The sequence below is a fragment of the Python bivittatus genome, unplaced genomic scaffold (genome assembly GCF_059951505.1).
Source record: "Python bivittatus isolate LINGU-HERP-01145 unplaced genomic scaffold, Pbiv_v1 ctg000390_np1212, whole genome shotgun sequence".
In the NCBI taxonomy this organism is placed as follows: Eukaryota; Metazoa; Chordata; class Lepidosauria; order Squamata; family Pythonidae; genus Python; species Python bivittatus.
Genome location: NW_028277070.1, coordinates 3,499,244 through 3,525,729, shown reverse-complemented (window position 1 = coordinate 3,525,729; position 26,486 = coordinate 3,499,244). Strand labels below are relative to the sequence as shown.

The window sequence follows — 26,486 nt, the reverse complement described above, 5'->3', positions numbered from 1 at the left end:
CTTCAGCTAGTACCACCCATTTGCATTTGCAATTTAAAAAGCATGAAGTGGCTTTATGGCTGAGAACAGCAACTGTAAGACAATTTATTTTTCTGCTAGTTCCAAAAATCTACCCAAGCTTATAAGCACTTGTTAGAATGGGACTAGAAATAGGATAAAGAAAAAAGAGTATCTTCTGTCTCTCTGTCCTTTATTATCGATGACTTTGGATACCTGTTACAGTCCAGAAGAAAGGAGACTGAATAATGGAGAAACCTGCCTATCTACTGAACTTATCCAGTACAAGGAGCTGGAATATAAGTGACAGGTGCTGAGATGTAGCTAGCAGACACAGCACTGGAGGCAGAACATGCTTAAGAAGAAAAAAATACAGTATATAGTACAGATAGTCCTCATTTAACCATCACAATTGGGATTGGCAACTCTGTCATTAAGTGAAGCGGTCATTAAGTGGGGAAATGTGACCATGACTATGCTTTCCTTTTCCCCACTCCCGTTCTTTGGAACACTCACCCCAGTGGGATAGCTAACTTGAAACTGACAAGACTAATCAGTTTCACACCTTCTGCTTTTGTCTGCCACCTAACCATTCCCCTGCCCTCTGGAATGCTCACCCAGAAGCTGGGATAATTAGCAAGAAGGGAATTAATGTTTGTATTTACATTCATTGGAGAGGATGGGATTACAAGGCAGTAAGCAGGCACACAATGGGGAATACACATTGAAAGCAATGTGCTGGTGCCAGCAGCCATGAGTACACTATGCAAACAGCCCAATGTATTCCCCACTGTGTGCCTGCTTATTCTCTTGTAATCCCTTCCTCTCCAATCTCTCCACTCTGTGAGGGGAGTGGAGAAAAAAAACAAGCAATTTCTGTAGGCAATCTCTACTGTGCCTGACCTGCCCCCCACCCTGAGTGTACTGACTGTACTGACAATCATGTCACTGAGGGATGCTCCAAAGGTTGTAAATGTCATAACTTTGAATGGTCGCTGAACAAGGCAGTCGGTAAGCAAGGACTACCCATACCCTACCTTGAAAATAAATTTCTCATAAAGAAATTTAGAAGCCAGCAACCTAACAGAAATTGGATATACACCACATAAATTGTTGTATGCTGCCCAGAGTCATTTGTGTGAGATGGGTGGGTATATAAATGTGATGTATAAATAAATAAATAAAAGAAAATGAAATTTGCACATTTTATAGCACTTGATACAAATATTTGCCCGGCATCAGACATTTTTTTCTTTAAAAATATAAAGTCCAGCTGTATGGCTCACAGAAATAAGAAAAAGTTCTTCTACAGCAAGAAGAGTTTGTCCCACTTCTTCTAAAGAGAGGCCCTCTATTACAAAGGTAAAAGCTACACGGAGGTCTCCATGAGGAACTCACATGCCACCCTCCAGCTGTGGGCCCACCTTCTCATACATCTTAATCAATCGGCTGCAGTTGTAGATAAACATCCCATCCAGATGCCGTTGCTCTATGTTTACACCAAAGATGAAGTTCAGCTCTTTTGGCTCCTTTAGCGCTCTGAAAAGCAGGAAGTCAAGTTAAAGAAAGCCTGTGGATGTTCATCTGTGGAACAGTGATTAGAGCACTGAAAGAAGACTCAGGAGATCTCAGTTCAAATCCCTGTTCTTCCATGAAGTGACGTTCAGCCAGTCTCTCAACTACCTTGCAGAGTACAGGGTAAAACGGGGTAGGATGGGGAGAGTGTAAGCAGGATATACTCTTGGACAACTCTTGGAGGTCACGGCTATTTTCTACAGTTGATATCTAGAATGCTAAATTTTACCTTCTCCAATGCCACCTTCACAAGACAATAGGCTACTTTTGCCTTTTCCCTGTGCAACACTTACATTGTATAATATTGTGGAGCACTTGTTATACATACATAGGTACAACAGTGGAATACATACAACAGCAGTTATGACTTAGCACCTTGCCCAAAAGGCGAGCTAACTGTTGCACATGAACGTGCTTTATCAACTCTTGCTTTCTTTCACCAAAATATCAGTAAGAAAACCTATATTCTTACATTGCATTATCAATTAACTGTTGTAATAGTTTACTCATTCCTTAGCTACAGAGAAAGAATGTAATCTTTATATCACTTGGCACTGCATTCTATCCACTCTTCTTACTGAAATGTTGAAATAATCTGCTATTCTCAAAATGTGATAGATTCAAGGCTTCACCCTGAGAGCTCAAAAATGCTAACTGAATTTGGTTTTCCCTCATAAACAAAAACTCCCATCTTACTGTGCCTAAACCTTACTATACTTGTTGTCAGCAATTTGCACACTTGCTGTAACGTATCATTCTTTTAACTTAGACATAAAGACCTGGAAGTTGGACTGGGGTAGACTGTTGAACATTAGGGCAGGATAGAGTAGCAAACAAGATTAAAAACCACAAATAGATCAGTGATACTTTTTAGTAGGATTACTGCACCATGCAATTATTGTCACACTGTTTTCTATAGCATGGCTGAATAACTCCTGGGACCACTTACAACATATGATCCACTGGCAGAGTAGAGAGCAAGGGGTACATATGGCATTGTTAACGTTGATGAAGCAAAGCATCAGGAGACTGATGAGGAATCCCAAATGACCACTATAAGCTTTCCGGAGGAAGAACAGATCTGAAAAAATAACTCAATTTACCTACTTTTGGGGGGAAATACACTGCTAAAGACTACATGAATACATGCTTAACTATTATTCATTTTCTGCCTACTAACTGGGTTATGTTTTGCTTCTTGGCTAACTGTCAGAAAAAAGAAAAGCAATTTATCCATAATTTATTTGGATATTAACTATGCAAATTACACATAAAGCTTACAGTAATAATAACCCTTCCTGGGTTTACTCGGAGGAAAAGAGAGAAGCCCAATTCCCCACGCACATCCAAAACATTTGCAACAAACCTCCATTTCACCCCAATTTATGCTATCTCTTCATCTCCAACTTCCGCTCCGTTATCAAAAAAATAGGATTCTGCAACCCTTCATACTGGAAGGCAAAAAGGTGCTTTGGAACATACAGAAGCACTCATGTAACATCAGTCTTAAAGCAACCATGCCTTGCCCAGGATCATGTGGCTGCCATCATGATTTTTGTGTGCCCTGCAATCCTACTCAATAACATGTCAATAAATATTTCAGTTCTATACCTAGCAGCATTTCTCAAGAACAACACTGGATTAATTCATTTAATACAAAATTTCCAAAACAACATTTGCAAACCAACAAAAATATACTTACTTTCATAACCAAGCTAAATCTTGGGGTTCATAGAATGTAGTGTTTGGACATGACCTTGGAGATAATCTAATCCAACCCCCTGCCTTTGCAAGAATCCACTACAACACCTCCAACAGATGATCATCCAGCATCTGTTTAAAGATCTCCAGTGAAGGTGTTTAAACAGTCTCCCTAAAGCAGTCTATCCCATTGCTGAACAGCTCTTCCTGACAGGAAATTTTTCCTGATGCCCAATCAAAATCTACCTTTTAATGGTATATATACAATTTAAGCCCCTTGCTTCTTGTCCTGTCTTCTGGATCAATTCTAACAATTATCGCCCCTTTAGATGATAACTCTTCAGATATTTGACAACTATCACATCTCTCCAATCTTCTTTTCCAGGCTCAACATACTCAGTACCTCCAAATGTTCCTCTTAAATTTTCCTTCTAGCCCCTTCATTATCTTGGTTGGTCTTCTCTAGTCACTGTCCAATTTGTCAATGTCATTCCTAAAATGTGATGCCCAGAACTGGATGCAATATTCTAGATGTGATCTGATGATCAAACAATACAGAGAAACAATGGTTTATTTTGATCTTGATACAGGTAGTCCTCACTTAACGACCACAATAAGGACAAGAAAATTGGTCATTAAGGGGCAGTTAAGCGAGTTACCACATGACTAGACCTGATTTTACGACCATTTTTACAACGGTTGTTAAGTGACTTACCGCTATCATTAAACAAATCATGTGGTTGTTAAGCAATCATGATCATTAAGTGAATCCAGTTTCCCAATGGACGCTTTTTGTCAGAATTTGTGATTTGCTTAACAACTGCAGTGATTCTTTTAACCACCATTGTAAAAAGGTCACAAATTGTGATCACGTGACCGCAGGGGGAGGAGCAACAGTTTGCAACAGTTATAAGGGCAAGTACAGGTCATAAAGCACTTTTCCCAAGGCCGTTGTAACTTTGAACCTTCACTAAACTGTCGTTAAGTGAGGACTACCTGTACTATACTTGTTGATGCAGTGCATCACATTGTTGGCTTATGTTCTGCATCTGATCTGTCAAGACTCCTAGATCCTTTTTCTTCCCCCTCCTATCCTATAGTCACACCCCTGATTTTTCCTACCCAAATGTAAGACTGCCTTTGTCTGTTGAGATTTCATCTAGCTGGTTTTTACTCATTGCTCAAGTTTGTCAAGATCCCCCTGAATCTTGATATTGTCGTCTGAGCTGTTTGCTCAACCTTTTGTCTTTGTTTCCTCTGCAGCAACAGGGACTCCACAGTGTATTTTTAATCCTGCCAGGTAACAGCCCATTTAGAAATTTCATTTCAGAAGATGAAAACTTTAATCATTACTGGTTTAGTATTTTAAGAATAGGCAATCAAATATTAGATCTCTTTGTTCTCAGTATTTCTGAGTCAGCTGAACTGCATACTTTTGTGGTTTATTTTCAAACTGCTTTTGAGGGACAGGAGGTGCAATTGTTGGTGGGCCATAGTCATAACGTTCTACATGGTTTGAGACAAAGATAGTATAATGCCACCCATTTCTGTGCAAAGCAACTGGAACACCCTTTTAAGGAGACCAGAATATAAATCAAATGAAGATATCTCTGCCACTCACCGCTGTTTTGCTTCCCTGATCCTCTTTTTAACATCTGCCTCTCTACGCATAGTTATTGCTACATCTTGGGCCTGGCGCAGCATAACCTACAGATATAAAAGAACATCTCATCTTAAACAATGAAGTAATGTAACTGTTTAAAATTCACATCTTTATAACAATAGCTTGTTCCTCAAGGCCTTCAAAACATCTGTTCCAATAAGTACAGTCGGACTGAGTACCTTTGCATGTTTAGAACACAGCTGTAATTCAAAAAATCCAGTTAAACATATTTCTATCCCACTGATTTCAGAAAAAGTCAAACATCTGGTAAAATTTCCCACTGGAACCAATAGGAGTTAAGCATGCAGTTTTGCGATAATAAACTGTTCTATGCAAGCTAAATGACTTTTGCTGAAGTTTCAGAATGTTCAGCTCTCCTCTTCCTGCTTCAGATATAAGCCTTTTTTTAAATAGTGAGACAATTATATAACCATTACACACCCATGCATGCCTGCACTCACACACACACACACACGTATAATTATGGTTCATCAGAATATGTATATTCCAGCAATTTTGATCATGAACCTTTATCATTTCATTGCCCTCTTGAACTACCAAGCATGGCCAGCAGTTCTTTTGTTCAGCTCAGGACTATTTCTCTGAATCTCTTTTTGGATACTGGAATTTTCCACCAGCAGTCAAATATAGTATATTTTACCCTGGACTCCCTGGTAAGGTCTCCTCCCAGCCGCAGCTCTAAAGCACGGGCTTTGCTTTCTGCTTCTCGTGCCTTCTCTTCCGCTGTAAAAGAGAAATTAGTCTTCAGACAAAGAACGCATAAAGATTTTTTTAAAAGATACCCCCACGAATTCTAGTATTTTAAAAGCAATTTACTATAGGAAATCAAGTCAGTCACAATTTTCTGCAACCTGGCACCTTCTAATCCTGTAGGACTACACCTTTCAGAATTCAGCCACGTTGGCTGGGAATTCTAGGAACTGTAGCCTATAGCTGTAGGAACTAGCATAATTTTAGATAAGGCCAATCTACACTAGGGTTTTTCAAACTAAGCTCTAGAACAGTGTTTCTCAGCCATGGCAACTTTAAGACATGTGGACTTGTCTTAAAGTTGCCAAGGTTGATAAACACTGCTTTAAAAGAATTTGATGGGGTTCCATGACAACCTAAGGGCAAAAAGAAAAAAGGAGAGAAAGAAAAGTTAACTTGAACTCCACCAATTTTCTATCACTGGAGCTTTACCTTTTCTTCAGGTGTTCTAGGATTTTTTTTAACAGGTTCCACAGCCTGAAAAGGTTTGAAACTCCCTAATCTACACTATGGGAGAGAAATAAGATGATGTTGTGGGGACAATGGGAATAAGTTTAGCAAATTTTGATTACACAATTATGCTTTCCAAGCTTATGAGCAGGAACACAATGCAGTTTATATACAAAATGTGTGCAGAACATGTGCACTTAAGTTTAATGCAATAATCTGATTTGGACTGACTTGTGCCGTCAAGTTCCCCCCCAAAATGGATCCCCATTCCTTTCTTTTAGGGGACTCACCAATCCGAGCCATATGCTCTGCTTTCTTCACTTCTTGTTCTGCTCGCGTCTTGAAGCGCTTGGATGTATACTTGTACATCCTATAAGAAGATGCAAGAAGAGGGGGAGGAAAAAGAGGAAAGACAATATATTAATAGTCACAACCCTCAAAAGCTTGCACATTCCATAAGGCTTGTGTTTCTTTTGGATATGTAACAATAAAGCAAACTAGGGTGTATTCCAGTTTCTTAAAGTGTACACTTAACTAGTTGACAACATATAGCCAGTCTTTGCTCATCTCAAAATCTTTAAAAAAAATTCTGAAAAAGCAATGACAAACCATTTCCATATTGCTGTTAAGAAAACTACAAGGACCTAATCAAGCTTAACTGGAAGAAGCCCTTAACTGTACCTTAAATGTGTAAAATAAAGCTTAAAAAAACAGGGAATTATGATTCTAGTTGTTTTGTGGTCATTTTGACAAACAATCAAGTTCTGTAAGCATGACTGCACAGATGTGGACTTTGAGTTTGAAATCAAACAATTCAACACATACCCTTTTCAAGGTAGCTCTGTGTATTTTTAATATTTGACTATCCCCCAGTAAACAAAAACTTCCTCAAGGGATGAAATATTATCTTTCATCTTCCTTTGACTGTACATTCTCTCTCCTAAAAGAAGCTTCAGGTAAATATGTTATCTTCAGCAAATGAATGTTTTATCCACTTTTATTGCTACTTTAGAAATAATACTGATATCCATGTTATCCACTGGAATACACAATTGTGTCAAATTATATGAGCAAGGAATTGGAAGCTTATTTCTCGGGGAAGTATGTGTGAATGTTTACTTCCTGGGATGCAAATGCTGCAGAAATACAACACCTCAATTATTCTACCCTTTGGAACCATGTGGAATGCCCAGGGAATTGGTTTGCTTGATTACCCCTTTCCAAAAGCAGTTTGGTGCTTCATGTATTTTCAGAAGATACAAACAGTAAGTTAATTCCTTGGATTTCTTATTCTTAAAATTCAGCTCCTCTGGTTTCAATATTTGATGTTGTATTGCATGTTTTAAATGTGTCCCTTCTCTTATTCATGACACCACTAAGATTTTTATATTACAGGTAGTCTTCACTTGGCAACCACAATTGGGACTGGCAACTCCGTCGTTAAGCGCCATGGTTGCTAAGCATAAAATCACATGACCACAACAGGCTTACATCACTTCCCACTTGGTCGTTAAGCAAATCACCATGGTTGTTAAGCGAGACATCATGTGACCGCAACTTGCTATTTTACTTGTGTGTTCTCCATTAACTCTGCTTGTCAGAAGCCAGTTGTGAAGCACACAAATGGTGATTGTGTGACTGCAGGATGCTGTGATGATCATAAATGTGAGGACTGTTCGCAAAGCTGTTTTTTTTTTTTTACACTGTCATAACTTCAAACGGCCTCCCCTGAGGCCTGTTGTGCTGCCTCATTGTGGCAGGGGGGGTGTTCCTGGGAGAAATGAGCAAAAAACATTGGGAGTATATCCCAAGAGTATATATTCCCAGCAGGGTCACCTAAGTTGTGAAGGTCATCCCAGCTGCCCAGCTAAAGCAAGTAGGCACCTATATTAGGCAGCAGTGATTCAGGATACAGGAAGATGCCAGAGGCAGATGAACACTTTAGTGACAACTGCAAGGCACCAATTCATACTGCGTGGGAGAAGGCAATGGTGAACCACTCCTAAATTTTACCAAGAAAACCACATGGATAGAAAATATAAAATGATTGAAGATACAGTGCTGGATGATGGGCCCCTCAGGTCAGATGGCACTCAAGATGCTATTGAGGAATTGCTGAGGACCTTTCCGAGTACTAATGGTGTTTATGACGTGGCTAAATTATAGTCTTTGGGATGTCTGGTTGCTGATGTTGCCAGAGGAAAAGAAAATCTGAAGCTGCAAAGATAGAATTACAGTAGGAACATGAAACGTAAGAAGCATGAACACAGGAAAGCTGAACACAGTGAAAAATGAAATGAAACAACTACAAATTGACATCTTAGGCATCAGCGAACTGAGATGGACTGGAATTGGACATTTTCAGTCAGAAAATCACACTGTTTATTACTGAGGACATGAAAAACAAAGAAACAGTGTTGCTTTTATAGTTAGAAAGGCTATAGCAAGAACAGTACTCAGCTACAATGCAATCAATGACCAAATAATATCGATTAGACTTTATGGACAACCCTTGTCATTCAAGTTTATACCCCAACCACCGATGCAGAAGAGGAAGTTGATGAGTTTTATGGTCAAGTCCAATTTGAAATTGACAGAATATGCAAGCAAGGTGCTGCTTGTGACTGGAGACTGGAATGCCAAAGTTGGAAACACGAAAGAAGAAAATGTAGTTGAATTGTACAGCATAAGAAACCGTAATGAAGCAGCAGACTGACTTATCAATTTCTGCTACTCCAATGATTTCTTCATAGCTAACACTGTCCAAAACGACGCCTCTATACACGGACATCACCAGATGGAGTATATAGAAATCAAACTGATCATATTATTGCTAAAAGGAGGTAGAGGAGCTCAATTACAGCATTGAAGACATGGTCAGGTGCTGACTGTGGAACGTATCACTAACTGGTCATGTGTAAGCTCCAATTAAGCTAAAAAAGAAGAAAGCCAGTCAGTTTCCACAATATGATCTTGAACATGTATCTACCATTTTCAAGGAGAACATCAGGAATCGCTTTGAGTCCTGAACTTCATTGATAAGAGAACCAGAGGAATTATGGAATGGACTTAAAGAAGTTGGTAAGGATGAATGTGAAAAGAGACTGCCAAAAAAAGAAGAAGAAGAAAGCGAACTGGATGTCAGAGTGAACCATCGAAATTGAAGGGAAGGGAAGGGAAGGGAAGGGAAGGGAAGGGAAGGGAAGGGAAGGGAAGGGAAGCCAAGGCCAAGAAAGACAAAAATCTCAGAAAAGAACAAGAGTTTCAAAGAGCTGTTACAAGTATTACAACAACTTCTGTAAAGACATTGAAGATGAAAAAACAAAAGATCTCTGAACTCAGAAGGAGGTTCTAACCCTGGTATGGTAAAGGGCGCCAATGGACAGATAATAACCAATTCAAAGGAGATCAAAGGAAGATGGAAGGAGTATACTGAAACACCGTACAGCAGAGATGTCAACATCCAAGATACCTTACAAGATATTCCTTACTTACAAGAACCTCTAGTACTAGAAGATGAAGTTAGATCAGCACTCCAGTCATTGCCAAGTCAGAAGGCCACAGGAACTGATGGAATATCACTGAGCAACAGAAGAATCAGTCAAGGTTCTAACAAAGCTATGCCAGCAGATCTGGAGAAGGACACAGTGGGCAACCAATTGGAAGAGGTCAATCTACATTCCAATACCCAAAAAAAAAAAAAAGGAAATTTAACAGAGTGTGCAAACTATCGTGCAATATCCTTAATTTCACATGCTAGCAAAATGATGCTTAGGATCATCCAACACAGATTACAGTCCTACATGGAAAAAGAGAGGCCAGATGTTCAAGCTGGCTTTAGAAAAGGCCAAGGAACACGAGAAATTATTGCTGATGCACACTGGATAGTTGAGAAAGCCAAAGAATACCAAAAATCAGTCAGTTTGTGCTTCATTGATTATAGAAACACCTTTGATTGTATCAATCAAGTCAAGCTGTTGAAAGTACTTAGAAAAATGGGAATCCCAGAACATCTCATTGTCCTCATGAGAAACTTATATACAGGTCAGGAAGCCACAGTATGGACACAACTTGGCGAAACAGACTTGCTCCAGGTTGGCAAAGAAGTGCAGTAAGGCTGTATACTTTCCCCTTATTTAGTCAACCTATATGGTGAGTATGTATTATGGGAAGCCAGATTGGAAGACGATGAGTGTGGTTTTAAAATTGGAGGAACAAACACCAATAACCTGTGCTACGCTGATGACAATATGCTCATAGCTGAAAATGCAAAGGATCTGCAAGCCCTAGTACTAAAATCAAAGAACACAGTGAAAAAATGGGACTAAAATATAAGACCAAACTAATGACAACAGGTAAAACAACCAGTCTTAGACTTGACAATGAATAGATGGAAGTGGTGGACAGCTTCTGCCTTTTAGGATCAATCATCAACAGTAAAGGAACAAGCAGTCAAGAAATACAGCACAGGCTAGCACTTGGTAGAGCAGTCATGAAATCCTTGGAAAGGATATCCAAATGCTGTGATATGTCTATAGGTAGTCCTCGCTTAACGACCACAATTGGGACCAGAATTAGGTCACTAAGCTACGTGACTGGACCCAATTGTGCAACTTTTTGCAGCAGTTGTTAAGCAAATCACCATGGCATTAAGTGAATCATGCAGTCATTAAGTGAATCATGTGGTCATTAAATGAATCATGCAGTTCCCCACTGATTTTGCTTGCCAGGAGCTGGCAAGGAAGATCACAAATGGTGATCACGTGACTCCGGGACACTGCAAGCATCATAAATGTCAGCTGGTTCCTATGCACCTGGATTACAATCATGTGACCGCGAGGGTGCTGCGACGGACATAACCTCGGGCATTGGTTGTAAGTCACTTTTTTAGCACTGTTGTAACTTTGAATGGTCGCTAAACGGTCATTAAGCGAGGACTATCTGTATACCTACAAAGATCAGAATCATGCAAGCCACGGTATTCCCTGTGACACTCTATGGAAGTGAAAGTTGGACTTTAAAGAAGCAGGATAGGAAGAACACCTTTGAACTCCGGTGTTGGAGAAGACTCTTGAGAATACTACGGACAGCCAAGAAAACAAACCGATGGATCATCAAACAAATCAACTCAGAGTTCTCACTTGAGGCATAAACAACCAGGCTTAAATTATCCTACTTCAGACACATTATGCGAAGACCCAGCTCCCTCGAAAAGGCTCTAATGCTGGGAAAGATGGAAGGAAACAGAAGAAGAGAATGACCAGCAGCAAGGTGACTTGACTCAGTTACAGTGGCAATAAGTGCACTGTTGGGAGACTTGAAAGAGGAGGTTAGGGATAGATCATCACGGAGAAGATCTATTTATGTCATTGCTATGAGTTGATGGCATATAATCAATCAAACTTTGAATGGCCAATAAACAAGGCAGATGGTAAGTTAGGACTACCTGTAGCTGCAAAATATCACTGAGGGAATGCTGTGCTTGTCAGCTGCAGGTAAATGAACCATTTTTGTGATTTTTGAACTAACTTCTGGTTCTATCTGAAATATGCAGCTATTTTTTTGAGTTTTCTTCTTCCTTAAGACATGAAAAATATCTTACAAAAGGACTGGGATGCTAGTTCCCACCAAAAATACAGGCAAGGAATGACAGCACCTGCTCGTTTCCCAGAAAGCTCTGTAAGGTATCCTGAATGATGATAGCTTAATTTTCTGAAAGATCAGAATAACTATTTCACCTGATTGAAGCTGTTCTTTAATTTCTTTAGATAATGTAGTAACAATATACCATAGTAGCTTTTTGGACCATTTGCTGCTGCATAAATATGATAATTGAGCATATTTATAGGTTGACTTATTTTCATGAGCACTATACCTGTCAGTATGTGGGAAATCTGAGTTCTTCCAATTTAAAACAAACAAACAAACCACGAACTTTCTTTCTGGGATTGGTAATTCTAAACTGACATCCAAAATTCATCTATATACCAAAGACATTCTCTTTTGGTTTTGCTTTTCATATGATGCTTGTTGATCATGAATAAGCTCTATTTCAAATACTAACACATCTGTGCCTCTTGTGCTTTTAATACAGCAACATATTTATCTTAATCCACACAGTCTTCCATTACCACTACAGGTAGACCATTCAGCGACTGTTCAAATTTACGATGGTGTTGAATAAATGGTAGTTACGATTAGTCCTTGATTCCAGCCATTGCAGTGACCCTACAGCCATATGATCAAAATTTGGGTGCTTGGCAGCCTACCCACTCGCATTTACAACTGCAGTGTGCAATTCAACTCCCTCCCATCTATCCCCCCCATCTCTGCCCTTTTGGCTGCCCTGCCTACCTCTGCCGCCCCGTGCCTTGCCCAGCTGACCTTCGCTGTCTTCTTCCTCCCATTGCTGATGAGGTGTGGCTGGCTGAAGCAGCTGCTGGCCTTTCGCAAGGCCTCCCCGTGGCCTTACAAGGCCTTCCTGAAGGTGGGGTCCTGGCCCAACCAAGACTATCAGAACTGCCGTTGCTAAGCAGAGTGGTCATATGACATTTCACCTAACAACCACTTTGCTTAGTGATGGAAATTCCAGTCCTGATTAGAGTCATAACCCAAGGACTACCTGTATAATCTGAGTAAACAGTGATCACTAAACTTTCACAAATTTCCATTAATTTGAAATAACAGTCTGCATACTTCCCAGGTGCAACACACAGCCCTTAAGAGCAGTAGCATATTCTGTTATTGTCTTCTCAAAGGGTTCTCACAATTGCTTTCAGACTCAACATAGCAAATAAATTAAAAATAAATTACACACCAAAATAGTTACAGTTATCAAGATGACAAACATTTGTTAATTCAGAAGAACTCACGAACACAGGCAAAATCTATTTAGTATACAATTTCATTCTTATTTAATTTCCTCCAATATAATTACTTATAATTATGATTCATACAGCACGTGTCCATTATGGTAGACTGTTCTAAGCCAGACATCAGCCACAATAACCAAAAGCTTTCAAATATCACATCAGCCACAGGATTGTGTTCTCACTGCAATGCTAAGAAGGGCAGACAGTTATTTTTAGGTCGGTAATGTATGAAACAGGAGAAACAGAATTCTCCAGAATGTTCCATTCCTGAAACTTTTTGCATATCCCTATTCAACCCAACATTCACACAAATTTTTCTGTATTTCAAGCCCTTATCATATGCTTTCTCAAGATCAAAAGAGGTGCAGTAACCTTCTCTAATTTTATACTTTAACATACAGAGAAATAAAACTTTTAAAAAGAAAAATCCCACAAAAATAAGAGAAACATGTTATATTACCTATAGAGAAAGTCATTCAGCCTGATTTTTGAACATATTAATAAACCATACCACATACAATAATGTGGATAATTTTTTTCCATTACACTGATAAGGAAACATATATGGAAAGTGAAGTTTCATCAATATGGAGTTATAATTCTAGGGTCACGCTGACTTTCCAATGTAAAACAGTAATCTTTTTTGTGGCACACCAAACTTGGTACATCCAGTTTTTCATATATTGGTAAATTTCCAATTGTGATATAGAGTTGAAAACTATATTCGCATCTTTAAAGTGTACTGATCTTCATAATACCATACAGATAGTCCTATACCATACAGATATACCATTTGTTTAGCGACCGTTCAAAATTACAGTGGTGCTGAACAAAGGGACTTACAACCAGTCCTCACACTTACGACCACTGCAGCACCCCTACGGTCACATGATCACAATTCTGGCACTTGGCAATCAGCTCGCACTTACAACAGTTGCAACATCCCGGGGTAATGAGATTGCCATTTGCGACCTTCCCAGCCAGCTTCCAGCAAGCAAAATCAATGGGGAACTGTGTGATTTGCTTAAAGGCCATGATGATTCGCTTAATGACTGCTGCAAAAAAGCTCGTAAAATCAGACGCAACTTGCTTAACAACTGCCCTGCTTAACAATGAATTTTCTGCTCCCTATCGTGGTTGTTAAATGAGGACTACTTGTATTAACAAGCCTACAGATATTAGACCAAAATGGGACAATAGCAGGACATGCTCATATCACATGCATTAGTGTTTTGTCATCCACTTTGTTATTTCCAAAATACTGAAGCCAATCCATTTTAAATGTGCTCTGTAGTCCAATATACAATATACATATACATATATATTTAGTTCAATTAAAGATTGTAAGAAGCATCCTTTATATTAAAAAAATTATAGACCAAACTAGCATGTATGCCGGAGAATACACCGTCAAATAGGCTGGGTAAGTATCATTACTTAATGTACGAAGTGTAGTCTTTTACAGGCATTCCCAGCCTCTTTAATCTGTGGACAAAAATTGTGTGAATACCACAATGTGGTAGCAGTAGGGATATACCGGATGCAAAATCTAGTGCAAGCCTGCACAACTTGTAGAGGGGAAAGGCCACACTGATAAATTAAAAATAATAATGCCTGGCATGTCGATCAACTGTTTGATGGCTAGTGGAACACCGGCAGTGCTGGAGCTTAGAGCAGCAGTGAATCCTGGAAGCATTAGCAATGTATCTTTTGGGGCGGTGGCAGCGAATTTGCTGACTTTTTAAATAACACTGGTGGCCATACAAGGCCGCTTAGTTGGCTGCACGTAGCCTGTGGGCCGTTATGTTGAACAGGCCTGATCTAGTGAGATTTCTACAGTTTAGATAACTTTTCCAGGAGCTTGCCACAGTAACTTAGCTACATATAGTTTCTGTTAGCTTCATCTTACTGCTGATTCAAAACCTTATTTTATTAGGATAGTTCAGCCAAGATATTTCACTCAGAGCTATCCATCATCCAAGGGCCTTTGCCTTCAGGTTAGCCTGACTTTTCTTTCTTGAATTTGATTCAGCTCCAACTCAGCATTTTACCAAGAATTTTCATCACCTAGATTTAACTATCAAATGCTTCTGGATTCTCTTGTAGCCTTGTTTTTGAGTCCTCCTGTAGAAAATGATGTGACTCCATGAAGAAGGTTCAAGAGCCTACGCTGCTCAATTTATGGGTAATAAGAAGAGGTATTCTAAAGCAGGGCTTGATGGTTCCTTGTATTGGTCAACCTTTATCCATCTGCATCTGACTGGGATGTCTTATGTCCAACTGGTTTAGACGGTAGTACTTTTATCACATTAAAAAATCCAAACAGATGTCAGATGACTGCCTTTCTCCGATTATTTCTGCCCAGTACATTCAGGCAGAGGGGGTGTGCTCCAAATCCCCTCAATTAAAAATTGTCATCTTGGGGGCCTTCTGTTGCTGCCCATGTCCTTTGTAACAGCATCTCCCCAGAAATACATATGGCATCCACTCTCCTGGGGTTCAAGAAGGCTCTTACGACCTGGCTCTGTTCCCAGGCTTGGGGTTAGTATGTTTGTGGAGTGCGTCTTTTTTTTTTTTTTTTGGTGACTGTTATGGTTGTTTTTTACACCAGGTTGTCACGTTTTACTGTGATGTTTTTTGGAGTGGGCAGCCATAATAAATTTAAATAATAAGTTCCTTCTTCCTATCCTAAAGTTCCGATCATCTTTAGTAGAAGACAGCCCCACATGGCTTGGCTCCAGAGTACCTTAGGACTATCTTCTTCATACCTTCATAGATCTATCTGGATAATCTCCAAACTTAATTGCTAATTAGCTAAATGCTAATTGATATAAATAAGTCAACTACAGACATTCTGCATCAATTCATCATTTTCAGTCTTCCTTGTGATGCACCCTTCTCCTTGCCTGTCATTTGTTTGCTAAGCAATCTATCTCAAGAGTTCATGGATGAGATGAATAGTTGAAATTACACACAGTGGGGCAAAAAAGTATTTAGTCAGCCACCAATTGTGCAAGTTCTCCCACTTAAAAAGATGAGAGAGGCCTGTAATTTTCATCATAGGTATACCTCAACTATGAGAGACAAAATGGGGGAAAAAATCCAGAAAATCAGAGTCTGATTTTTAAAGAATTTATTTGCAAATCATGGTGGAAAATAAGTATTTGGTCAATATCAAAAGTTTATCTCAATACTTTGTTATATATCCTTTGTTGGCAATGACAGAGGTCAAACGTTTTCTGTAAGTCTTCACAAGGTTTTCACACACTGTTGCTGCTATTTTGGCCCATTCCTCCACGCAGATCTCCTCTAGAGCAGTGATGTTTTGGGGCTGTCACTGGGCAACACGGACTTTCAACTCCCTCCAAAGTTTTCCATGGGGTTGAGATCTGGAGACTGGCTAGGCCACTCCAGGACCTTGAAATGCTTCTTATGAAGCCACTCCTTCGTTGCCCGGGCGGTGCGTTTGGGATCATGTCATGCTGAAAGACCCAGCCACGTTTCATCTTCAATGCCCTTGCTGATGGAAGGAGGTGTTCACTCAAAATCTCACGATACAGGGCCCCATTCATTCTTTCCTTTACACGGATCAGTCGTCCTGGTCCCTTTGCAGAAAAACAGCTCCAAAGCATGATGTTTCCACCCCCATGCTTCACAGTAGGTATGGTGTTCTGTGGATGCAACTCAGCATTCTCTCTCCTCCAAACACAACGAGTTTAGACCAAAACGTTCTACTTTGGTTTCATCTGACCATATGACATTCTCCCAATCCTCTTCTGGATCATCCAAATGCTCTCTAGCAAACTTCAGACGGGCCCGGACATGGACTGGCTTAAGCAGGGGGACACGTCTGGCACTGCAGGATTTGAGTCCCTGGCGGCGTAGTGTGTTACTGATGGTAGCCTTTGTTACTTTGGTCCCAGCTCTCTGCAGATCATTCACTAGGTCCCCCCGTGTGGTTCTGGGATTTTTGCTCACCGTTCTTGTGATCATTTTGACCCCACAGGGTGAGATCTTGCGTGGAGCCGCAGATCGAGGGAGATTATCAGTGGTCTTGTATGCCTTCCATTTTCTAAGTATTGCTCCCACAGTTGATTTCTTCACACCAAGCTGCTTGCCTATTGCAGATTCAGTCTTCCCAGCCTGGTGCAGGTCTACAATTTTGTTTCTGGTGTCCTTCGACAGCTCTTTGGTCTTGGCCATAGTGGAGTTTGGAGTGTGACTGTTTGAGGTTGTGGACAGGTGTCTTTTATACTGATAACAAGGTCAAACAGGTGCCATTACTACACGTAACGAGTGGAGGACAGAGGAGCCTCTTAAAGAAGTAGTTACAGGTCTGTGAGAGCCAGACATCTTGCTTGTTTGTAGGTGACCAAATACTTATTTTCCACCATGATCTGCAAATAAATTCTTTAAAAATCAGACAATGTGATTTTCTGGATTTTTTTCCTCATTTTGTCTCTCATAGTTGAGGTATACCTATGATGAAAATTACAGGCCTCTCTCATCTTTTAAGTGGGAGAACTTGCACAATTGGTGGCTGACTAAATACTTTTTTGCTCCACTGTATATGAGACTGCTTTATTACAAGCATTCCTTTGATTTGGGAACATGTGTCCAACATCTTGCAAAAAGTTATTTAGGCTATCAATTCTCATTAGTACAAATTCCTCTTAAGCAAACTGGAAACTTACAACTTGTTCAAAATAGCTGACACTGTGGACTACTTTCTCCAGAAACAGTTAGTCCTGAGCCAAGAGTTTCTGACTATGGATGTTTAATTTGAGAGGCTGCCATCTATACTGCATGTGTTCTTCAACCTTGGAAAAAAACTGCTATAGTGTTGATGTTGAGGATCATATAGATAAAAAGGGACTGCTGAGGTGGAAAGCAGTGTTATTCATATGTAATGAAGTCATTACTGCAGAGACCTAAAATAGAACCCTATGTGAATGCCCATACGGAGGTGAACTGTGGAATTCTGGAGAAGATCCTCAAAAGCTAAGATTTAAAATATTCAAGCTCTATGCCTGATGGAACTATCTTTCTCAATACTGGGCATCCCTTTCTCTGAGGGAAGAGTACCTTGCACTGTTGACTACTCCCAGGTTAAGAAGCGTGAGGTAGCCAATGCTTCACTGTGATGATTGAAAAATTATCATGAAACTCATCATGAATAAGGCAATGCAACTTACCAAAGGATGATACAAAATTATTATCTCATGTAGATATAGGAATGGCTATAAGATACTGTAACGGAATCTACTTACAGGTAGTCCTTGCTTAATGACTGTTTGTTTGACGACAGCTCAAGGTTACGATGGCCTCGGAAAGGGTACTTTATGGCCCCTAAAGCACTTCTGGCCATTGTAAAATGTTGTGCCGCCCCTCCCATAGCCATGTGGCTGCATTTCAGGCACTTGGCAACTGGCTCACATTTACAACCAGTTGCCAAGCGCCCCATGATCATGTGATCGCCATTTGCAATCTTCTCTGCTGGCTTCCCCATAATGTGATCACCTCTGCGGCGGTGGGCAGGAACGGAGCTCAAATCCTGAAGATTTGAGCTCCGTTCCTCCCCACTGCTGAGAGGGGAGGGGAAATCTCTCAGCGTTGATGTAACAGAGCTCAAATCCTCAGGATTTGAGCTCCGTACCTGCCCACCACTGCAAGGTTTCGCCTCCCCTCTCAGCAGTGGGTAGGAACAGAGGGTAGGATTTGAGCTCCATTCCTCTAGCCCCAGGAAGGATTTCCCCTCTGTCCACAGCAGGAAGGATAAACCCTTTGGCAGGCTTTAGGAACATTTGGGAGTGAAAGGGCTGCCTGCCACAAAGATTTCAGCTCCACACAGAGCTGACACTGTGTGGCAGGTAGCCCTTACGCTCTCAAAGAAGTGCCTGCCAGGAGGATTTCAGCTCCACACTGAGCTGAAATTTTCAGCAGATAGCTCCTTTGCTCCATCCACTTAACAACCCGTAGATCGCTCAATGACCACAACTGGGGGTGCCCAGATTGCAGTCGTTGAACAAAGCAGTCACGTGGAAGTCTCGCTTAATGACTGCTTCGCTCAATGACTGAGATTTCGGTCTCAATTGTGGTCATTAGGCGAGGACTACCTGTATTACTATTTTTACTTTGAGCATGCAGTGCAAAGTTCTTTAGTTCTTCTTTAAGAAATAATTCTGTAAAATTAGAGAAAAAACATTAACTTTAATGCTAGTTGGAAGTCCCTTTTGCACTTTTTGCAGGGAACAGAAAAAAAATGAAATTATGATATATGGATTTGATGATTAGTTAACCTGATTATACAAATATGTACAATAAGTTGTAGTTTTAGAGTAAGAGATCATTGTATGATTCGTTTATATCTGCTGTATAAGAAGTCATTCTTTTTGCATTTTTTTCTTTTTCTTCTCTATTTTCTACCACTTTTGTTTTCTTTCTTTCTAGCTTTCTACTCTTCTTCTTGATTATTAGTTCCTGTTAGTTTTATCCTTTATCCTTTTCTTTTTAAAACTTAATAATCCATCAATTTTTAATAATCCATCAATAATTATCCATCAATCTGAGGTTGAAGACAATCACCAAAGTCCCTAAGGGAACAGACACAGTGACATTAACCCTTTCATGTACCCACTCTTCCTTTGAATAGATAGCCACACACATTGGGTCCATCATGCAAATAAGCTGTGTTGAAAACTGATTTCAAAGAATACTGTCCTTATAGTGCACTGAAAACACTACCTTTCTCTCCAAAACTTAATAAAGTTTTAAACGTAAGAAATCATTCTGTAAGAGTTAATCACTGTCAAATGGATAGAATATTTCTGAAGATGAGTACAGCAGGATTTGCTTGAAGTTGGCTTTCAAAAGAAAAAGTAGATTCTCATTTTTAAATGGGAACACAGGACCAACAAGTGCCCAAACTAAACATTTCAGTCAACAGCATATACCTTTCTAGCCATGAGAACATCAACATTTGAGAAGATTAGTGGGCACAGTGACTGTTGCATAATTTAAACTGTAAGATTGTCAGTAATATTAAAAGGAATATCAAGAGAAGAAATTACAGAATAAGAAAACAGAGATGATCACATTATGCCATGGGACTTGGCATAATAACCAAGATGTTTTGGAAAATAACTGCAATTAACTCATGATGATGAAAGAACAGGTTCATTAACACAGCTAAATTTAAAGTATGTTATGATGGGTGAGTGAAGATAAAATCTAAAGGACTGGCAAAACCAATAGGGGGTTTCAACTGGACACTCATCAGAAGAATGAGAGCAACTTGAGATGTTTTGATATCTCTTCAATACAGAATTCCGTGGCTATAAGAGAACTTGGCTATACATCATACCTAGGCTTGTATAAGCAGCAGGAGAGGCGTTTAGTTTGTACTTTGTGGCCATGGATGAAGATTCGCATTCTGGGATCAATGTAGAGCACAGCAGCATATGCACGGAAAGAACGGCGTTCTGGCTTCCTGAAATGGAACACAGGCTTACAGAACATAGAAAGTGCACATAAACCTAATTAACATCCTATATCCTACTAAATCCATCATCTGTAAACTGAGTGATTAACAGCATGCAAATTATATTATCCTTGATTCAAAACAAAACAAAACTGCAGTTAAAGGTTGCTGATTCTATCAAACATACGTTCCTTCTGGTGGAGTTTCAGCCATCTGGATATCGCGGGGATCAGAGATCACATCTAGCTCAGGTTCACCATTATCCATCAATTTGAGGTTGAAGACAATCACCAAGGTCCCTAAGGGAACACAGTGACATTAACCCTTTCATGTACCCATTCTTCCTTTGAATAGATAGCCACACACATTGAGTCCATCATGCAAATATGCTGTGTTGAACACTCTGATTTCAAAGAATATTGTCCTTACAGTACACTGAAAACACTCCTACCTTTCTCTCCAAAAATCTTGTCAAACTGCTGCATTACTTCCTTCTCTGATTTAAAAGGGGAATACTTGTAAATGAGTTCAGTCTCAATGGAAAATTTCTCCATGTTTTCTGTCAAAGGCTCTCTGGTGTGGGCATTCCAGGTGGGCAGTGGAACAATTACCTGCAATTCAAAAAAGGTGCTTCAAAATGAATATTTTGATGGTCTTGCAAAAACTAACTTGTTCTGTATTTTATTAAGGCAAATAATTGCAAACCTCATCAATGCCTTCCTCTTCATGAAATGTGCGAGACAAGAAGAGACAGGTCATACTGTTTTCCTTCTTCGTAAAGAGGATGAAATCCTTACCAATCCGCATGGAACCTCTGCAGGAAGATTTCAGTTTATGGAATATACTCACAAGTGGTACTCAAAAGCAATCCTTCTGTCCAACATATTAAAAACAACACGGCAGGGAACAAGCTTACTTTGTTTTAACTGAAAATCCTGTTACCTCTGTAGATGGCTAACCAAAAATTCAGAAAAGAATGAAATCCATTTGGAATTTGGGTACAGGCTATAAAGATATCAGGTCTTTCAATTTAACTGAAGATGCAGATACCCTTTGCATTTTGCTCTGGGACAATATCGTTTGGAAAACTTACCAATAGCTACCCAATTTATTATTGAGTAATAACATACATGAAGAAATCAGCTTTAAGGAAATTGCTTTTGGTTAGGCATTCAAAAGAATCCAGAAGTAGGAATACATAATCTCCTTCAGCTTCTTATTGGAATCAATTTCATTCTAAGACATTGCAAGGTTATAGAACCAAGGTTCATTCTGCTAAACTTGACTGAAGAGATTGATGGCTGTGAATTGCCTTTATTAATGCCTTAAAAATAATGGCTCAACTGTGTGGATTGAACTTTTGCTCAATTCCAGGATGCATAATTTTTATTCCATTTCTAATATTCTTATCTTAAACAACTTATCGAAATAGGTGGTTGCGGAATAATTTCAGTCAATCTTGGCTGGAATTAAAGTTTTGGATTCATGTCAAATAAGATTTGGAGTCTTTGATACAGAAACATTATGCTAGTGCAGTGATGGTGAACCTATGACATGAATGTCAAAGGTAACATGCCACAATGTTTTGGTTGACATGCTAGCGTTCACCTATATTCGACAACTATTCTCCCTGTTTGAGTTACCAAAGAAACTGAGTTTGTTTTACTCGTATTTCATTTTTGTAATTATTTGATGTTTCTTGATGTAATATATAGCACCATGCATCATTGAACTGTTTTTTAAAAAATAAATATGTAAATAATTGTTTCTCTTTTGTTTGGGAGGAGGGGTGACATGCCCATCTTAGTTCATAAGATTGGGAGTTGAGTTCTACTCCAATGGGTTGCTACTGAAAGAGATAGCTGTTTTGACTTCCCCACTGTGGGACTTAGGAGATGATTTGAGTTAGTCCTTAGTTAGATGTATCCACGCCTACTGGGTTGGATTTTTGCAGGGTACTGAAGAAATCCAAATGAACATATCATGTGATTGTTATCTATAGTCCTAAAGGGTACGTGCAGGAATGTCTTCTCTCATACAAATTTGCTTAAAGAAAATGTAGTAATATTATCCTGTTGGTTTACCTTTTTATTTGGTTCATAAGGTAAGGTAAAATAAGATATGCAAAAGTACTTTCATCAAGCAACTGGGGAAGCAAGCAACATCATGAAAAATTTTTACTTTCGGTAAGTACATTTTTCTTTTTCTTTTTAGCATTTTAATGAAACAAAAAGTATTTGGGAGGTTGGAGTCCATATACCTACGATTTTAAGCCATTTCCATATTGCCCAATCTGTGTGGATTCTGGTGATCGTTTAGCAGATTTACCAAACTGAATCACACTTGCAGCATCATCTGAAAATAATACAAAAAATAAGGAAGAAAATAACTCAGAGTACATATATTACTAGCTCTCTCAGTGTATCAAACATCAAATAAAGCTTTCTTTCAGGTATGTTTCAACTTTCATAATCTTTATTCAGAAGGTGGGGAGGTATCTTAAAAAACAGATTCACAAAGCCACTTGGGAGGCTTCTCTTCTTCTGATGACAATAAGCTCCATACTGAACTTCAATAATAACAAAGGTATAATTACTAGACAATTGTATTATATGGTAGAGTGGATGTAGTTGCCAAGAAATATTGTTTTCTCTACTGGGAAGCCACCAAAAATCTTCTAGACTACAATATTTTTCATACGTCTTTTCACTGATTTACTTTTCAAATAAATTCATTCATGTTAGCTCTGTAAGTAAATTAGAGAGATATTATGGTCCAGCAGCAAATGGTTTTGTCACAAAAAATGGAAACATTTGTTTAAATCTGCTGTTGCACTTTACTTGATTTCTTGATCTTGTGATGCAATTTTTAAAAATGGAAAGCTGTATAGATTCTTGTCTCCACAACAAGCTCTACATACAATTAGCTATAGTTGTAATTCTTTAAATGGATATCATTCAGCAATATTTATAGATTTGGCATCTCTTTAGAACTAGACAAAAACTACACTGGGAAGCTCACAGCAGTCTTTAGATTATGAGTGTGGCTTCTGCCTTCTTGTTTAGTTCATTATAGGACCAATATGTAAAGAGCAGGTCAGAGTACAAAGCTCAACAACTTGCATATTTGATAGACATGGCAAAAAGCAGTCCAAATAGCTTCAGAATACAAATTTTTACATTTTTGTTTGCATTTAATTAAACAAAGCAAAGAAAAAAGAAAAAGCAGAACAAAACCAGAGAGAGAGACTCTGAGACTCTGACTGACTTCTCATACATATATATATATATATATGGGGACACAGTGGCGCAGCGGCTTAATGACGCTGAAAGTTCCCGGCCAGAAATGGTCGACGCTTCAGCGGTTCGAGTCCAGCCTTCGCGTTAGCAGGGTGAGCTCCTGTTTCCTCCCTAGTTCCTGTCAACCCAACAGTTCGAAAACCCACATGAGTAGATAAATGGGTACTCTCACTCCGGTGAGAGGAAAAATGCTGGCGGCGCCTTGCAAAAGGAGTCGGGAGCAGTTGCTGGTAAGCGCAAAAAACTGTGCGTGCCCCAAAAAGGGCGCGAAGCAACAGAAACCCCGCCTCCTGCGCTCACCAGCTGGGCTCTGCTCTAGGAAGGAGGCTCTGGCAAACCACTTCCGAAACACCTTGCCTTGAAAACTGCAAGGACTCGTCCAAGCAGTCACTGCAGAGTCGGTAATGACTGAGTGCAGATAAAAAATATATATATATACACATAAGATTTTATTATATATATATATATATATATATATATATATATATATATATATATATAATAAAATCTTATGTAACCATCATAATAAAAGATGGCCATATTTAATCATTCATACAAAAACTACATCTGTAAGCAACTCATTCATAAGTCACAAGTAGCATCAGGTCCTCAATATGCTGTGTAATTGAATAAATGCATCCTTCCAATGTTGAAGGACGAGTTTCTTAGCAATAAAAAAGGTATGGAGAATCTATTTCCTTTTCTAGTGTCAACTTCCATATAATAGGTACATAGTTCAAGAGATTGTGAAAGTTTGAAAATATTTATTTTTTATTTATTTATATTTCAAACTGGGTCACCACACATCTCACTAGGAAATATTAAGGCCTGTCTTCAAAGTCGTATTATTATGTAATTATTTCTTCCCAGAACCTAACCACTACAGATAATAATTTAATGAATCATAAGTCTCACTGAATTTCTAACAAAGAGATTTATTCATTCCTTTCCTTATACAAACATAATGAGCTCCATTAGTCTAAAACATATTTTGTTGAATACTCCAGAGTATAAGATCTACTGTAATTTCTGATACATAAATTAAATTTCTTATTGTTTAGAAAAGGAAGGAACTCTAACTCCTTGTTCCATTCCATCTAAAATTTACCTTTCAAATATATTTATTGATAACAAGTATTTATAAAGACTGTGAGCCTCTTGTCTAGTAAAATACAATTGCTTCTGGAACTTTAGGTGTATTCTCTGAAGCTGAAAATGCTAGTATTACAGTTGTAAAGTTGGTGTAATATACAAATATTTATCCTTTCACATAGGAAGTGATGAGATCACAAGTAACTTTTGATCAGGTAAGCACTGTAGTAGAAACTGCAAATTTGGTGGCCATAATATATCTTGATTTCAGGAAAGCATTTGTATTCTATGATAACCTGATTAGCAAGTTAGTTAAATATGTGCTAGTAGGCATGTTTACTTGGTGAATCCATGAATGGCTTGAAATCTATGCTAAAGAATGCTCACAAATGTTCATCAAACTGAAATGAGGTTTTTGAGTAATATACCAAGAATTTGGTTCTGGGCTCACTACTCTTCAATATTTGCATTAATGATTTGGACAAAGAAGTAGAGAGAATGCTTATTAAATTTGGAGATACAAAATTGGATGGGATGACTAACTTTCTAGAAGTTAGAAACAAAATTCACAATGTGCTTGATACATCAGAACTGGACTGAAAATAACAATTACATTTAATAGGGACAAACTTTTTCTCTTTGCAAAAACAAATCTACAGGCAACAAAATGGTGATACCTGGTTTGGAAAAAGTATATGTGAAAAGGAACTTGGAACTGTAGTTGATCTCAAGGTTTAGAAAAGTGTCATGACTGCAAGAAATATAACGCAATTTAGGCTGCATTGCTACAAATATAGTTTTCAAATCAAATGAAATAATACTTTTGTTTTGCATTGGTCAAATCATACTTCAAATACTGTGTTCAGTTCTGAGTTGTTGTTGTTTAGTCGTTAAGTCATGTCCGACTCTTCGTGACCCCATGAACCATATTGCGCCAGGCCTTCCTGTCCTTCACTGCCTCCCTGAGTTTGCTCAGTTTCATGCTCATTGCTTCAGTGATGCTATCTAACCATCTCATCCTCTGCCGTCCTCTTCTCCTTTTGCCTTCAATCTTTCCCAGCATCGGGGTCTTCTCCAAAGAGATCTCTCTTCGCATTAGGTGACCAAAATATCTGAGCTTGAGCTTCATTATCAATCCTTCCAATGAGCAATCAGGGTTGATTTCCTTTAAGATTGACTGGTTTGACCTCCTAGCAGTCCAGGGGACTCTCAAGAGTCTTCTCCAGCACCACAGTTCAAAGGCATCAATTCTTCGGCGCTCGGCCTTTTTTATGGTCCAGCTCTCACAGCCATACATTACTACTGGAAAAACCATAGCTTTGACTATGCGGATCTTTGTCGCAAGGTGACGTCTCTGCTTTTTAATATGCTATCTAGGTTTGCCATAGCTTTCCTCCCAAGGAGCAAGCATCTTTTAATTTCATGGCTGCAGTCTCCGTCTGCGGCGATCTTGGAGCCCAAATAAATGAAGTCTGTTACTGCTTCCATTTCTACCCCTTCTATTTGCCAGGAATTGATGGGTCCAGATGCCATGATCTTAGTTTTTTTAATGTTGAGTTTCAAGCCAGCTTTTGCACTCTCCTCTT

At 39.0% G+C, this 26,486-nt stretch overlaps 1 protein-coding gene across 2 annotated transcripts in view; it reads right to left on the bottom strand.

Annotated features, from left to right (window-relative positions):
• Positions 1-26,486, bottom strand: part of MORC2 (MORC family CW-type zinc finger 2) — a 69,028-nt gene that overhangs the window by 25,683 nt on the left and 16,859 nt on the right. The window contains exons 5-13 of one of the 2 annotated variants that reach the window (XM_088143857.1): positions 22,774-22,864; positions 21,215-21,323; positions 20,961-21,120; positions 20,697-20,808; positions 20,393-20,518; positions 6,448-6,527; positions 5,598-5,680; positions 4,895-4,980; positions 1,396-1,536 (exon numbers count right to left, since the gene is read on the bottom strand). In XM_088143857.1, the coding sequence (XP_087999983.1) occupies positions 1,396-1,536; positions 4,895-4,980; positions 5,598-5,680; positions 6,448-6,527; positions 20,393-20,518; positions 20,697-20,808; positions 20,961-21,120; positions 21,215-21,323; positions 22,774-22,864 (988 nt within the window). Of the gene's footprint in view, positions 1-1,395; positions 1,537-4,894; positions 4,981-5,597; positions 5,681-6,447; positions 6,528-20,392; positions 20,519-20,696; positions 20,809-20,960; positions 21,121-21,214; positions 21,324-22,769; positions 22,865-26,486 lie in introns of those variants that run through there. The other variant, XM_088143858.1, reaches the window with a different exon arrangement.